Source organism: Columba livia, chromosome 8 (genome assembly GCF_036013475.1).
Source record: "Columba livia isolate bColLiv1 breed racing homer chromosome 8, bColLiv1.pat.W.v2, whole genome shotgun sequence".
NCBI classification, from domain to species: Eukaryota; Metazoa; Chordata; class Aves; order Columbiformes; family Columbidae; genus Columba; species Columba livia.
The window spans coordinates 19,881,238-19,898,458 of record NC_088609.1 but is presented as its reverse complement, the minus strand read 5'-3'; the positions used below and the strand labels follow the sequence as shown (position 1 = coordinate 19,898,458).

Genomic DNA, 17,221 nt, shown 5'->3' with positions numbered 1-17,221 from the left:
CGTTGTTTCCTAAGAGCTTTTAGCATTCTCAGTCTATCCTGATAGAACTGTTGACAGAAGGCTCAGAGTACTACAGTGTATTTAATGACTTAAGATAGTGACAAAATAGCCCTTCTCTATTTGAATAAAAAATCTGTAGCTAGTACAACTGATGTGGTGGTGTTTTCAAGAGAAAAGAGGACCTGCTATTCTTTCATTTTTAGGATAAGCTCAAAAGGTTACTTAGAAAAAAAAATAACTGAAACCCAATTCATTTCTAAGTTACTGGACCACTGTGATCTGCAGAAAAAAGAGCATTCTCAGAAGTTACGTTATCTTTAAGTGCAGCATATGAAACCTACAAATATGCAGGCCCCAGATATCCATAAACTGGATAGCTGTGTTCTGCTCAATAGTGGACATCTAGTCAACTATTTTCTTTGCATGAGAGTTGAGCAACTATCACATAAGTGTTACAATAGATGTTCCCAAGCCTCCTACATATCACAAATGCTAGCAGTTATCAAATATCCCTTTAAGGTTGTATTTTACTTGATGACTTCTTTCTTAAGCCTGTTTCCAGTAGAAGATGCAGCTATTAGTAATTGGCCTTTTTTGAATTCAGGTTCTATTTTGGATTTAAATAACTCATATACTGGCAGTTTGGGATATTTTTTTTCCAAAGCACAGGAAAGTTTACAATGTAAAACATAACGGGTGGGTAGCTAGTGGTGTACAGAGGCTGTTCCTTTTAGGTCACATGCTTGAATATGACTCAGCGTTGTATCATCAGAATCCGTTAGTCTGCGATCATTAAACTGACTCATTTCAGGCAGGCTAGTTTATTCCTACCTTAGCAAGTCTCGGTGCCAGTGAGCACTGTAGCTTGCAGTCTGACCAGCACAGCAAAAAGAGCTTTTGTGGGAGCCTTGGGATTCATCATTTCTCCAGAGGTGATGAACTCTGACTCCAACTTCTGTGGAACCATAGAATTCTACGTCTGTTACAGATGTCAGACTGGATCTTCACTAATAAGCTGCTGCAAGAAGTTAATTAAAAAACATGGGAATGTATGTATTAAAAAAAATGGAAGAGAAAGAAAAGGACAACATTACTTTAATATGTGAAGACTGCACTTGAAGCATTAGAGTGGTAGAAAAAATTAGCACAGTTTCTCCACAGTTCCAAGTTAAGAAACATGAGACTAGAAAAGAGCTTTTGATCATTGAGGAGGGTCCCTCAGAATCACAGTCCTTATGTTGCCTGTTATTGACAAACTAGCTACCCTTGTCTTTAATCACAGAATGTCAGGGATTAGAAGGGACCTCAAAAGATCATCCTGTCCAATCCCCCAGCCGGAGCAGGAACACCTAGATGAGGCTACTCTGGAATGTGTCCAGGCGGGTTTTGAATGTCTCCAGAATAGGAGACTCCACAACCTCCCTGGGCAGCCTGTTCCAGTGCTCTGTTACCCTCACTGAGAATAAATTTCTTCTCATATTTAAGTGGAACCTCTTGTGTTCCAGTTTGAATCCATTATACCTTGTCTTACCATTGGTGGTCACCGAGAAGAGCCTGGCTCCATCCTCGTGACACTCACCCTTTGTATATTTATAAATGTTAATGAGGTCAGTAAGATCTTAATTACAGTAAGATTTTTTTGCTCCTACTTCTCTTACTTGAAGGCTGCTCTAGAAATGTGCTCTGTGGTTTGAGATCTTGTAATTTTCACTTTTAAATTGATTACGTCTTATTTTGGTTCTAATCACTTGTCATTTGACTTAAAGTTATTTGGTCTCTAAAGTGTATTTTTATCATATGTAATCTTTTCTTATAAGATACAGGAGTTTTCTATTTGTCCTTCCTGTACCTGTTCATTTTTGAGTCTTTTTCAACCAGAGTTACCCAAATAGAATGTGTTCTGTTTGAGCCTTATATAATGACATTAATACAGCTGAAAGCATCCTACATTTTGCTTTTTTTCTCAGCTGCATCAAACTGTCAGGTTGTAACCCTCCTGTGATGAACAAATCCATTCAGATATGTCATCTTCTTTTGCTCTCAAATGGCAAGCTCCCAGCAAGTAGCTGAAATTCTTGTTTGCCCCAAATGCATTATCTTAGATCTGGTTATTGTACATCATCTCCTTTGTACTTTCCTGGGCCTCTAATTTATCTGCTTGTATGATGCTCCCCTTCTCTGTATTGAAAAACTGCTTCTCGGAGACGGAATCTTGAGCACATTCCAAAGCTCAGCAGCTTGGAAGGCAGTGCCTGCCTGGGAGCTAATGTTCAGGAAGACTCCACGCTCCTGAGGCAAACTGGAGAAATCACATGGCTGTTGAATCTTTCTTTAGGTCTAATATTGTGTTCCATGTTGGAAACAAGTTATTGGTCTTGCCACACAAAGAGAAGAATGAAGAAGAGTTATTCAGGCCTTGGATCAGGTTTTGAAGGTTTGCACTCTACAAACACTGGTTCTGCTGTTTGTATCTTGAGCTTCCCTATTGTATCTTATGGTCCTGATGTATATGCAACTGATACCAAGCATGCTCTGTGTTTGCAGGGAGGTGGTACAGGCAAACTGTGTCCGCTGGAAGAAAAAGTTCTTATTTATGTGTAAAATCAGTGCCAGTGCCACAACAGGGATTCTGGATCCTTGCGTTTGCAGAGTGTCTGTACGGAAGGTAAGTAGCTCTTTTCCTTCCTCTCTGTTTTCCCTGCTCTTTCTTTACCTGTTTTGGTTTAATTTTTAAATGTCTGATTAATTTCATACACCAAATTTTAGCTGCAATCATGTCAGATATTCTATTCAAAATTTCATAGTAATCTTCTTAATTACCTCTAATTCATGGGGTTTTATGTTCCTATTAAAAAGTACACTTATTCCAGCAGGACGACAAAGTAGTCATTCAGTCTTTGTAAAGTCACCCCGATAGATACTTCTAGCAAGCAGCAGTAAACTTTGAAGCCTTAAACTGTGCTAAGTACCAGAATTTTGTGTACAGCACTTGCTGCTTTTGGGGCAAGACCCTGCAAGAGCCAAATGCTGGTTGGCATGGGGCACTCACCCTTCCTCGCCCTGCTAAGATGACGGTCTTCTGCTGGCCTGCACTGACGGCAGTATTAATACCAGGTTCTAAATGACAACAGTACAGCCTAGCAAATGTGTCTTGAGCTATTTTAAAACAAATATTAGTATTTGCTCTTCTAAAAAAAAAAAAAAAAAAAAAAACAAACAAACAACAAAAAAAAACCCAGAAAAAACAAATCAAACAAAAAATCCCCAGTCAGTATCTTTAAGGGCTAATGATATGTCTTTTTTCTTTTTCTATAGGAGTTAAAAGGGGGAAAGGCATATGCAAAGGTAAATTGAGGTGTATCTAATTTTGCCTACAAATTGTCTTTTCTTTCTTGACATTTTATGCCCTTTTAAAGTAATTCCAGAATAGTACTCTAATATCCATTATTTCATTATGCGCATTATAGTGACACAGTGGTTTAGAACTCTTGATTAGTGTGTTTAGTGGGTATAATATTACACCACCAGAATGAGTTCTTCTCTTTCAATTTAGTATGTTGAAAGGGTTGATAAAAGTAAACCCTCCTCTGTGTGTTTAATTTTAAAAATAAAGAAAATACTCCTTGTTCCTTTATCTCATGAGACTTAAATTTTTAACTGAAAACAGAGCTATGCTGAATTTGACGCTCAAAATTTTGTTTTCTGCTTTTTGCCTTGGGCCACTCCCTGCAATGGGCATCCTCCGGTTCATATTTGTGAGAAACTGCTGTTGAATGGCACTCAACACTCTGCATTTAGCAAGTACCTGCATTGAGTAATATGCTTACTACTAACTTGGTTATTTTCTCTTAACAGTTGGGATTTGCAGATCTAAATCTAGCGGAGTTTGCTGGATCGGGAAATACCACTCGTCGCTGCTTACTGGAAGGTTATGATACCAAAAATACAAGACAGGATAACTCCATTCTCAAAGTAATTTCTTGCTTTTATCATACTTAATACTACTTGTTCTCTGCTTTATTAATTTATTAAGCACTTCATGAAATTTAAAACATTTGCTGAACCTCTTTCTAGAAGGAAAACTATTTAAAGTGAAAACATCAGCACTGTTTAGTGAGGATCATTAAAATCCATTCAGTCAAAAGCAGAACTTCTGCTATTTTGTAAAAGAAAAGCTTTCAAAAGGCATTGCTATTCTAACAGGGATAGAAAAATGGGATGGGGAAACACAACAAAGTCGTTAACACATTCATATAAATGTAGCAATTACATGTTTAAGACTCGACAACTTCCTGTGCAGTTTTTCTAAGAGTGTATCTCTTAATTGGCTTATTTCTCATAAGCCAGCTTCAACACCTCTATGACTCCCAGAACTTGCCCTTTTCTATTTGATAGTAATCAATGTAACAATTGGTGAGTGTTGCTGAAGAAACTCACTCTGCTGTTGCCTTTCATTAGTCCAGGGAGTTTAAAAAACTGAATAAACTGCATTAACCTGAAAATAATCACATACAGAATGTTACAAGTAAATTAAAAAAAAAATTCTTTTCCTACCACAACACTAGGATTAATTTCTCATACCATTGAGAATACCATTAAGCATGCACTTTGTTTTTTTTTTAAGACAGTCATAGACTTTTTCCAGAAAACTTCTAATCGATGGCTTTGACCCAGCTAAGGAGCCTTCTCAATGCATTGTTGTCCTATGGCATTATTTATCTTTTGTGGTTTTACTCTTTCTGATGTTAGTACAACCAGTTCTTGTATGCTAGCAGTTTGTTAAACACACTCAGCAAAGAACATATTTCAGCACCCACTGTTTTAAACAATATTCTGTTTGTTCATTAACCTTTTGGATTTCCTGTCTATTTTTCCCCTGAAGCTATCTTAACTATTAATGATTCAAAGATTCTTCTTGATCTGAGTAGCTTTTGCAGAATCTTGTACATGCAAGTGTTATTTCAAATGCTATTTTGTTTTGATTGCATGTGTACTAAGAAAATGTTTTTTTGCACAAGTGTGTTTATTTGCGTATGTAATTATGCCATTTTATTTTACTTAAATGTAAGATTTGTGGCAGGTGTAACTTAGTAACATGGCTACGTATCACAGACCAATTCCATTTTTTTTTCTCTTACGGAGGGTTTTGTTTTCTTAATGTGTAGGTTTTGATCAACATGCAGCTAATGTCTGGCGACCCATGCTTTAAAATGTAAGTTTATAAAATACCTGTGTGAGATAGTGTTTCGGTCACACATTCTTTGTTCAGAATTATACCAGAATTTGCCAGATTGGACTGATCTATAAATGCAAAAACTTAAAGAAAAAAAAAAGGCACAAAAAATGAGATGATAGCTGAATAATGGCTAAGACAGTAAAAATACCAGTATAAGTATTATAGGTTTCCTTGCTGGTTAAATAGTATATTTTCAAGCAAAGAATACTAGCCTGTACACCTGTAATTAAAACAAATAAACAAACCCAAACCCATTCACCAAAAAACCAAACAAACAAACCCCAACAATTAAAACAACCTCACCAAACCACCCTGAAACTCTACTACCACTTAAGAGAAACTGTTCCTGCAGCAAGCTTATATAAATATGGGGTGATCTGACTAATGCTTGTGTTTGGGAAAATGTGCTGTTACACCTTTTATGCACAAGTCCCAAATGATTGTAAAATATTTATTTAAAAAAAAACAGACGTTTGATATGACTTAGTACAAGAGAAAGCACTTACAGATAATTAATTAGCAAAGACATTATGCAACTTAGTAAAAGAAGCAAGAGGTAACATCTGGAAGAATACACCACTATATTTTCAGGATCCTTTGATCTCATTGCCCTTAATTCGTAGTTAAGGAAATGTCACAGTTTTGCTAGATCATGTTAGCTTCCATAACTAACCACAGCACAGAAAGATCACACATGCTAGGGAAAAACCTAGTCACGAGTAAGATGACATTGTTGCTGTCTTTCTAGACTACTAAGACATTTTGGTATGAGGCACCCCAGTTGAACTGGAACAGTGCAATTGGCAAGCTTCCTAATTCCAGAGACCAGCACTACCTTCCTAACCATGACTTAATTATCCTGATCAGTAGGAAGTGAAGAACTCTTACATATCATTTGTATTACAAAAGAGATTTTATAATAACCTAAACATTCATTTTAAGGAGAGGCTTAGAGATACGTATAGAATCTGCTTCCATGAATGCAGTGTGGAATATTCCTCAGTGCTTGCCAAGACTCTTAATGCCACTGCTTTTCTACAATTTAGAATGCTGGTAGACTGGGTTGTTCAAAATATATGTACTTTTCAGTTTAATGTTAATGTTTTGTAATTCTACATGACAATAGGTGGTAATTTTGTCTAGATCAGGTTTAAACTAACTTAGTTGTATTTTACTTGTCACAAGATGTTTGTGGTATGGGTTGATGAAATACTTCCTTCAAAATACACTTGGTCCCTTAAGTTCTGGTTTAACGCAAATTTTTCTTCAGTTTACTTCCTTGACCACATTGTTATAATTAAACTAGTAGGAGACAGAATCAAAATGAGAGAATATATTTTTCTTCCCAGCAAATGCAATTAAGCTGTGGAACTCCTTGCTACTACACATTGTGAATACTAAAAGCTCAAGAAAGAATTAAGACACAGTCCTGAATAAAAAAAAAATTGAGGGCTATTAGGTCTAAAACATTTTATGAGGCTCAAGAAACAACGAAGGTACAGATGAGGAAATGTTGGAAGAATATTTGGGAGATACATTACTAGGTGTGCCATATTGTCTTAGCATCTCTTTGCTGCTGACAGAAACAGGATGCTAAGCTAGAGAGGCCTTTGCTCTGAGACAGCATACTTGTTCTCATGTCAGCCTTTTGAAAAACAATCGAAGGCAGAGTTCCAAGTATTGCACATAACTTTAAAAGAAAAAAAAATGAGTTTAAGGAAAACAGTCTGGAAAAAATTGCTAGCTTCACCCTTGTTATGTCAATCTCGACCTTTTGTGTAACTTTTACTTCCATATGGATTAGGGGTTTTGTTCAAAATACTCTCATAAACTGAATTTAAACTCATCATTTATCAGATTAATGTAGACAATCAATGTCCCTCTGAATAATCCAATTAAAATGGCTAATAATCTTATACAGGCTTAATCTGTAGCAGTAATCAGATATGAAGTCTTTCTTAAGTGAAAAAGATTGTGTTTAAAATGAAACAAGCCTGCAGCTTCAAGAAAAGCAGCAGGATCTCCTAACTCAGTCTGAGGTGCAAGTTACTTCATGTAACTCACGATTTGTAGGTTTTATTAGGACAATGGAGAACTGTTTTCTGTAGCAACTAGAGACTTTGTGCATTGCTGCTGTGGCTGTATCCTTACCTTACCTTACTGAGGAGATCTGAGAATGTTGCCTGCACCGGTCTAGCTCAGGTGATTCACTGCAGGAACTCTCCAACGTCCCCTTGCACCACACTAAAGGTCCTTTCTCATGTCTTCTAACCTTCAATAAGAAGAATAGAACACTGTGAAATCTCATCTTGTGCATACTGAACAAACTGTAAGAGGGTATTATCTGAATTTGTTTGATTGGGCAAAGCTCTTCTGTATCCCTAGTTATTTAGCACTTTTTGAGTTAGACCTACTAACAAATACTTCACTGATACTGATAAACAATTTATCAATTATTAGGTTTAAAACAATATATTTCTGGTCTTTACTGGCTGGTACCAAAGTAGTTGAAATTAGTACCTAAATAGTATGCTAGGTCCCTAGGAAAAAATCTCCAACTGAAATTATTCAGAGTTGGCATTTTCTTCCAAACTGATGGTATAACCACTTCCTGGAACATTAACCTTCAATGCAAACAGAACAAACATTTATCTAATCCAGATGTTCTTTATAGAAGGAAAAATAAACCTTAAACAATTTCACAATCTGTAAACAGCTACATACTTTACAGAGAAGCCTAGAAGGCTTGATGTTTGACCTGGGGTTACAGCCCCAAAAGCATTCAGCTTTTGCTTTTGAAAGTATGTTAGGCAATTAAGTCACATAAGCTTTATATTTCCAGAAGTGCTTTTTCTGTTTCTCTCTTTACTTTCAAATGTAACATCAAAGGGGAAAGGCTGCTGTAGATAGAGGCAGCGACTAAGCTATTGAATATGTCAAATCTAAAAATGTCAACAAATATCCATTTGTATGCAGACCAACAGTCTCTTCCCAAAGTCACAAACAACAAAGCATTATAAAAACCTGTAGGTAACATCTTGAAATGTATTTTAGCTGTATTTGCTTGCAAGAGAAGATTACTTCCACTTTGTCATCTTATTAGTTCTTTTGAACTAGCAAAGCACAAACTTATATGTTTATTCATTTTAACAAAATATCCTTTTGGGTCTTGGTATAAACTGAAACAAGCATTTAAGCTTTATCAAAAGCTTTTAAAATAATGAACCAAATCTAAATTATGTCATACGTAATGCTTTTTTTAATTTGTGGAAGGTAGAATTTAGAGGGGAATAGATGGAGATGGTAACACAGGCCCCTCTGTTAGGAGTGAGAGGGTTATCAGCCCGGAACCTCCTCACATATTTTAATGGAGATGAAACAGCCAGGAGCACATCACAGTGCACAAGCCAAGTTGGCCAACTGTTGTTGTCTGCGTTTGGGATTTTTTAACTTACCATCTTGCCACATGTTCCATGAAGTACTGTACTATATACATCCTTAGCATGTAAATTATTTTGTGATTCATATACTTAAATAAAATAATTAAGACCTTCAAAATAAACACATATCACTCCCCCAATCATCAAAAATGAAACGCCTTTCCAAAGATCCCCAGAAGCCTGAAGACTGAGGGCTGAGCAGGTGGATTCTGTAAAATGTCCTGAAGCTCAATAGCAAAAGGTTGGGGTTGGGCGGGAGGGAGGTTTGTGTTGTTTGTTTGTTTGTTTTAACAGTGGGCTAGGCTGTATGTTTTCAGAAAAAAAAGTTGCAAGCCTATTAACTTGAAGCACAGTATGAATTATGCTAGCCTGCCTGAAAAGTCTGTGTTGATCAATCTGGAGGGATTACAGCAAAAGCGCAGCAAATCTTAACCACCTTCTTCTTGCAGGCCGCCTTCCACGGCAATGTCGATTGCAATTCCTGGGGAATCAGAATCTTTGCATGAAGACAGGAAAGGTGGAGAAAACTTAAAAGTGGTACATTTGGGCATAGCAGGTATAAGATAATGCTCTTCGTTTCTCACTTCTTTTATAACTGGCTTCATATCTTCAAGAAGTACAAAATACTTCAAGATGTACAAATGCTTGAGATCTTTGACACACAAAGAAACCTTTGGTTATGTGTGGAGACACACTCCCCCCGGTAACAGCAGTGGAGTCACTCTTTTTTACTTTTGTAAACAGTCTGTTTAATGGAAAAAAAAAGAACAGAAATCAGACTGATATCCTGCCTTACTTTTAACATCTAAAATATTTCCTTTTCTGTGTGACACATTTCTTGATTTGCTTTGGATTTGTGTTCTGAGTGAACATTTAATTTGGCCTTTCATTTTCAACTTATGAATCACAGGGATATGCATAGCTGCGTAAATTTTGAGTGGTGAAAGTCTGAAGTATTGTTTAAAATGTAAGTAGTTACTCTGAAATTCAGAGTATTAGAAAAAAATACTATTAAAACATTGTATTACAGGTTGGAATTTGGGGTGGTTTTTGTTGCTTGTTTTGTTTTTTTTTTTAACAAGTTTCAGGCTGTTACACAGCTTATTAATTTTTCACCCTAAACACAGTTTAACTTAACCACAGTTACTTTTTCAGCCAAAAAAAAAAAAAATCTAGCATACCATTCTACTCTGGTACTATGGAAAGCATGCTGATGATTATTTTACTTTTTAAGGAACCCATATTTGTTAAGATACATGGTATTTTTGGTGCACTTGAATCTTCAAAGGGTTTGTAGAAAACCAGTGTCAAGTCCCTAAGCCCTCTGGGAAATCTGACATTGGAGTCTAATCAAGATTACAGGTAAAGTAATAACAAAACTGGCTTTAGCAGCAGTATCTGGCTCGCATGTGTTGCAGATGTCTCATCAAAGAGTGCCTCAGTCCCAGACAACCTTGGTGCATGTGGACATTCCAGAACATCAAGCTATGCAAGTCAGCAGTCAAAATTGTCAGGTAGCTGTTAACAATTTTGTTATTAATTGTTTGGGTTTATTTACTTCCACAGTTTTAGACTGTAGAAAGAAGTATACTCGTTAAAAAAAAAGTTTGAAGTTGAAAGCTTTTATCCTAGGAGTTTCAAGCATGGGGAGGGTAACATTGTTTTCCCCTTAAAAGCACAATAAATTACCTGTTCAGATGTGAGAGAGCTTTTTCCCTTAGGTCCTTCCAATTAACTTATCTGAATGAGATTTTACCTCTCCCATGTGTAAAAACAAGTAACTTACAAATGGAGGCTTAAATCTAACAGCTGAAGGGGAAGTAATGACACCAAGTCATTATATTTGTTAGAAAGCAAGAGTTGTTTAGAACAAAAAGAAAACAGCATGTGCTGGAACCTAAAACCCAAAGTTCCCTAGCTGGTAAAAGCACATACATTCATCAGGGTTTTGAAGTTTCTTTATAAGAAGACAAACACAAATTCCACTTTCAGGATGGTAAAATACAATGACTTTGGCTGTCAATAAGATACCTAACGTAGCTCTCCTGCACTCTCCCAACAGGATATAGCACATGTCACTCCAGGTCATCCAGTTTGTCTGAGCTCTGCCACAGGAGAAACCCCTCAGTGGGCAGCACCTCCACAGGAACTGGGAGTATTCTAGAGCCATGTGAAGAGGCTGAGCCAAAAGTAACTGAAGCTAGTATTGATACATCTGTTAAAGATGCACCATCAGAAAAGCTCTGCCGGTACACTTAACTTTGAAAGCCTTACTTAGCAGAACTACAACTTAATTTACTATATTGCTTCTAAGCGCTATAAACATATTTATTTTTGCAGACATCCTGTGAAGCAAGACTCTGTGGAGTCACAGCTGAAGAGGGTTGATGCTACCAGAGTTGATGCTAATGATATAGTTGAAAAAATACTCCAGAGTCAAGACTTCAGTTTAGACTCAAGTGCAGAAGGTATGGAGATAAACTAAGCAGTTTAGGGAAAACTGATGCATGTCGCAGGCCTTAGGAAAATCCACCCTTATCATAGCTCCTTGTTGCTTGTAATCATAAGGACTGTACATATGGATCCCTACATTTCCTGCTTCATCCTGTCTCTCAGAAGTTGAAAAGACTCTTGCTTGACTCTGGTAACTTCCCCAGAGAATGATTTCAAGCCTGAAAAGGGCAGGGGAAAATCTCTGAGGAAGGTAGTTCCTCCAACCTATGCCATGTGAAGTTTTTTGTTCTTCATTACTTAAAAACGTTTGCATCTGAAAGTATCAGTTAAAAAACTTGGATATTTAAAATTACTTAGTTTTAGCTAGGGCATTATTAAAGGAAAATAACATATGTTAATTCCCTTGCTTTTTAGAAGAAGGTTTAAGATTATTTGTGGGACCTGGTGGAAGCACTTCTTTTGGAAGCCATCATTTACCTAACAGGTATGTAGCCTGAACAACAAACAATCCATAAACAAAACTGCATCTTATACAGCAATTATTCTGTACGTAAATTCTTGATCTTTATATCTTTCTATTCTGTATCATTTAAAGGCACCAAAAGAACTAGATTGTAATATTTTAAAACAAAATGTGTAGGTTAGTTCCAAAATAAAACTGATGTGTCAGCCATAATAATTATAACTTTCAGAAAGTCTCAGTTCCAGAGTTTTCAGATATGAGCAGCGTTTCAGTGGGGACACAGGAAACAGGCACCAGTTTGAAGTCTTAGCTCTACAAATTTACCAGGTTACTCTCTGGAGCTGGAAGAAAGTGTTTTACATGTCCACCTTTACAGTATCAAACTTTTATGTCTTCCTGCTAACAAACCTAATTTTCCTCCAGTTTGGCACACAGCTCCTTCTGTTTCCATATGCTACACTATTAGTTTCAATGGCTTTTTCATCTTTCAGCTGCTGTAGTCCTAAACTTTCTCCTTTGATAATCTCCTTCAGATTATCTTCTTGTAGTTGCTTTAGAAACAGGGAGATCTTTTTTCTTCTCTAAACCCTCTTCAAATACTCTGTTCTATGATTTGACCTGAATGTATTAGTCTTCTCTGCTGAAAAAACATTAAAAACAGGTAATATGCTCTAATACTATGATTCTGCCCTCCAGAGTAACTCTTAAGATTTTTCTTTATCACACAAAATTAACCTGGCATCAGTATTTCAGCAAGTACTTCTGAAATTAGGTATAAAGGCAGCTGATAATATGCTGAAGGTTATAGAACAAATACATTTTACAAAGTAAGCAATACTGGTGGTTAAAAGATAATTCATTGGCTTACTTGCAAACTGGGTACACTAATTTCTATCTAGGATAACATGTATGGTTACAGAGCACACCACAGTAGTCTATAGAGATCTGTCCTAATTCAGTTGCCAGAACAGTCCAAGCAGAATTTTATACTAAGGCAGAGCTCTGCTCTATTAATTTTTGACATAGTACTGCAATTCGCCATGTGAAACAACCCACTATGCTCTGTCATGTGGGCGATAAGACAGTTTTGTAACTGCATTCACAATTCAGTGTGAACAAAACACTGAAAGATGTTTTTCTTGTATCTTAATGTAAGAAGACATACTATTTTAAGAGACATTTGCCTCTTTATGTATAAATATATATAAAAAATATTAGCTATATATGATATGGTTTGGGTGGGAGGGGTACCCAAAAATGTTTATAATGTTAAGGAACTATAGAGAAGTCCACCAGTAACTTCTTTTTCAGTAATATTATTTAGCATTCTTCATTTTGACTGTAGTACAACACAAAATGCTTTAATGCATTAAACTGTTGGTAACTCAGTGGCACAGTAATCATGCATATTTTCTACACTTCACATTTAGCTGTTCTGCTACAAGCTACTGTGGTTTTTTGAGGCAGTTAGTTGGGGTTTTTTTAATGAGTAAACTTGCTGATCTGTGATGCTTGCTGTTTAGGTTACATTTAAGTTGAACTAACTTCTTTCAAACATTCTTTCAGAGCAGGATCTGGAGCATATGAACAGGTCGTGATAAAACGCTAGACTGGAATGACAAGATGACAACGTGGAGCTCTGGTGTTGATACGTCTGGTTTTGTTTGCTCTGTTGCAAGAGTTGTGAAAGGCAAAATTAACTCAATGTGATTTTTTTTTTTTGAAAAGTAATGGAATGCCTCTTGCTCTTAGAGCTTCACCTTCTGTGGTATGACAGCAATGTTTAGCTATGTATACCTTGTGCGAGCTCTTGGGCTGCTTTTGTAAGCTCTACTTCCTGTTAGTGGAATTACTTGCTTTTTAAATAATTGCTTTTCTGGAAGCATGATTAACTGAGGGCCACTTCAGTATTTTATACAGGTGATCACTTGTGGTGATGGACCTGAAGAAATGAATTACTCAATTTGATCCTCCCTGCCATTTTAGTCTTAGAGAAGCTAATTACTTCTGCTAAGTCAAAATTAATATCAAGTTAAAATTAAGGCCTCCACAAAACAGCTCAGCTATGTTTTAACATAAAACCTTGTCTTAAGAGCACTAAGCATAACTTAATTGTAATCATGAACAGCAGAGGTGAACTTCACATGTATTAAAAACCAACAAACAAACCCCACTAAATAGATCTAAACCAGCCAGTAATCAGTTGTGTTAATGGTAAATGAAGTCTAGAGGCTTAAATGCATCAAATGTGACATCTGTTTTCAGGCAAGTGACAAAAGAAGTGGGATCACATATCAAAATACTAAAGCACGGTAGTGTATTATCAGGAAAGCCAGCTTGATTGTTTTATCTGGAGTCCAAAAGCTGCTTCCACAAAAACGAAGTTCAATAATGCACGAACCTTTTGATTCAATGGGATGGTACTGTTTACAAACCTAGTCAGTAGTTTACTGCCACTTACAACTTTTTATTGTGGCTTAATCCTTCACAGTTATGGAGTGCTTTGCTTGTATTTCAAACTTGCCTTGCGGGACCGGGGAGGTACAGGGAGATTTAACTTTTTACTAAGCAATTTAAGCTTTAAAGCTAGGTAAACATCTATGCTATTATTAATATAACTTATTAAGAGAAGCACTTTATTGTAGATATAATCTGCGCTCTGAAAAAGTCTTACTGTGCAGTAGATTTGTTGAACGCTTCTTCCTTCACTATCTGCCCACTCTTATATTAAGGTCAATGTACTGTGTTTAAATTTGCACAAACAGTGATTTGCCTGACAGGCAAGAAGGATGAAAGATCTCTTAACATTTTCATTGATTTTTTTTAAAGGGATGTGTTAGGTGACACAGTTCTAATTCCGGCTTGGCTCTGCTGTATTTAATTGTAAACTAAAATGACCTTGATTTGGTTATGATTAGTTGTATCATTCATCAGTAAGTCTTGGATTAAAGGAAAACAAATACTGTGGCCATTTTTGAAAGCTCTCAATGCTTCAAATTCTGCTTAGAGTGATGTTTGACATCCTTTTATTGAAGTAGAAGTAGGCTGCATTTAACAGGTTAAATTAGGAAAAGCGGGATTTGTTTTCCATAAATCTATAGTAGAGTTATTAAACTGATTTTTATTTGTGTTTTTTTAAGGAAATTTAAGATTTTAAAACTTGACTACTGTTACTGACTATGATTAATATGAGCTATTTCTCAGTTACGTTACTTAAACACTTTTATTTCCTACTGTTAGTTATAATCTCTTTGAAGTATTTTAATGGTTAAATAATTGACACAAAGATTATATCTTATTTACTGTCAATAGAAGTGTGGTATTATCCATTTCTGTCCTCCACAGGAATTTAAACAGAAACTACATAACTGCTAGTATACCACAGCATGATAGTTTCCTTTCCTGTTATATAAGTAATTTATACCAAAAAAATCCTACTGCAAGCCAAAAGATGCACGAAATTTGAATAAATTAAGTTGTTTTCAGTACTCCTTAACACGGCTACACTTGTTGACAAATCTATTAAAACCAGTTCACTTAGGTTTACTAGGAAAAACAGCCACAGTTAGAGGAAAACAGACTTAAAAAAACCCCACATTTTACAGCTACTTATGTAATTCTTAAGGGAATTTCCACAGTCCAGATGTGTATTCAGTGTTAGGAGACACAGCTAACTGCTGTAGATTAGATATCTTGTTTACTAGAAACTAATTATTTTATTGCCTGAGAAGATATTTTAACTAGGAGGGAAGTTTACATGGAAGCAAAGCTTTTAATAAAACGGTATTCTAGTAATTTATTGTTCTCACTTTGAGTTACAACTCTTAAGTGATTCTCTAATTATGCATATTTCAAGTGGAACATAACCTTCATATTTAGATGTAGCATTTTATTTTTATAAACTGTGTTGTAAGAATACTGGAGCCTCTCATATAGTAAATTGTTTGAGATGTGTTGGTTGGGGTTTTTTTACTGTATTTAAATGCAAATGTCTCAGACATCCAATAAACTCATGTCTTCAGCTTGGAGTATGTTGCTGCAGTTTTTAATGCAGAAATTACAAACTTTACTGGAAGTTTGTTTCCATTTCACAGTTTCTCTGCTGCTCTTCAGACTTTATCTCTCCAGCTTATTAAATTTCATTGCTGGTCCATAAAGTATTTAATGGCACCGTTACTAGTACATAGTTTTTTATCTGTCTCCTGGAGAGGAAAACTAGTATGTCAGTCTTATACAAATGAAAATGAATTTTAAAGTATGAGGCATATTGGTAGGTTAATTTTTAAGCAGGCTTCACAACTAGCAGTAAATGGGGAAAGTGAAGGCACTGTGCATAGTGCCTCCTCACCTTGCAAATGACAAAATTACCACTACTTAAACTTTTCATACAGTTTGTATAACTTTGCATATTACCTTCTTATTTTTATAATGAAACTACTTGTGGTATGTATTTAATTTCTCATCGGTACATTCAAAATAACCAAGCTTTTTGGTACTGCAGTAAGTATCTGTTCTTACATAAAAACAACTAGATTGGTGAAAATTGCAACTAATTATAGTACAAACTATTTGGCACTCAGATCAGTTCAGTAATCATTTAACTGTATAGTAAGGAGTAAGTATCTGTACTATGTACCAGTCTCAGCTGTATTTCAAATCAAATAGGAAGAAAGTTTTTCCAAATATTCAGCAGAGTATCCTAGAATTTCTTCTGTGGGTTGTTGTCTCTCTTCTGGTTTTATGAATCAACAGTTTCCAAACAGAACAAAAGGCAAATCTCATCAGCAAACAATTCCCCAGTTAAGAACCTCACAGTGCAGAGTTCTCTCAGAAATATACATGTATATTCATAAAACATTCCTAGATGCTGCGCACCTTATTGAATACCAGCAGCTACAAATATTATCACTAGGGGATTTTCTTGTTAAACACTTAGCTTTTTCTGTAACATACATGTTGTAAGGAAAATGTGTAATCTAGATACAGTTGGTTTTTTTTTTCATCTGGAAGGCAAACATCCCATGAATGAAAATAAGGCTCATAGAGAAAAATAAGGCTATGTCCCACTGGTACAATGACATTAAATAAAACCATTGTTGTGGTATAGGAAAATATTTTCCTTTACTACTACAGAGAAACAAGAGATAGGAAGTACCAGAACTTTGAATGCTGTCCTTGAACACCTAGGTGCATTTTGCGGACCTTCTGGTGCTGGAAAACAACAAGACAGAGGCAAAGATTAGCATAGGAATAAGTTACTTTCTATAAATCTTGAGGCAAAATAAGTAGTTCTGCCTTCTCCCCACCCAACTGCTCATTCTTGCCTCCTCTCCTGTTCCCACCTGTTGCGTCACTACAAGGTTCTTCGACAGATGAGTTGATTCACGGCCTCACAGCAGGATCTGCTGACAAGGGGAAAGACAAGCATGTCTTAATACTTTTGGTAACACTTCTGTGGGAAGAGGTTGTTTTCATTTCATTGCTTCCTTGTTAAAAACTAGAAATTAAGTAACTTTTTATTTCTATGTGACAGGAAATACCTAAGCACAAGCTATCGAAGCTTTGCCTAAATTCAGAGTTGTAGGCATGGCCCGTCTAATCACAACTAAAATTGTTCATATACTTCTG

General features: G+C 36.0%; 1 protein-coding gene and 1 long non-coding RNA gene across 3 annotated transcripts in view; one reads left to right on the top strand and one right to left on the bottom strand.

Annotated features, from left to right (window-relative positions):
• The window catches only part of EEIG2 (EEIG family member 2), a 27,301-nt gene extending 11,680 nt beyond the window's left edge, over positions 1–15,621 (top strand). Inside the window, exons 2-11 of one of the 2 annotated variants that reach the window (XM_065072449.1) lie at positions 2,545–2,665; positions 3,316–3,345; positions 3,856–3,972; positions 5,166–5,212; positions 9,126–9,232; positions 10,095–10,190; positions 10,739–10,925; positions 11,017–11,144; positions 11,545–11,614; positions 13,165–15,621. In XM_065072449.1, coding sequence (XP_064928521.1) covers positions 2,545–2,665; positions 3,316–3,345; positions 3,856–3,972; positions 5,166–5,212; positions 9,126–9,232; positions 10,095–10,190; positions 10,739–10,925; positions 11,017–11,144; positions 11,545–11,614; positions 13,165–13,180 — 919 coding nt within the window. In that variant the 3' untranslated portion in view covers positions 13,181–15,621. Of the gene's footprint in view, positions 1–2,544; positions 2,666–3,315; positions 3,346–3,855; positions 3,973–5,165; positions 5,213–9,125; positions 9,233–10,094; positions 10,191–10,738; positions 10,926–11,016; positions 11,145–11,544; positions 11,615–13,159 lie in introns of both variants that reach the window. The other variant, XM_065072448.1, reaches the window with a different exon arrangement.
• Positions 7,374–17,221, bottom strand: LOC135580120 (uncharacterized). The gene is made up of 3 exons (XR_010474340.1): positions 16,936–17,221; positions 16,749–16,804; positions 7,374–7,508 (listed from the first exon to the last, which is right to left on the bottom strand). It is a non-coding gene; the product is annotated as an uncharacterized LOC135580120 (long non-coding RNA).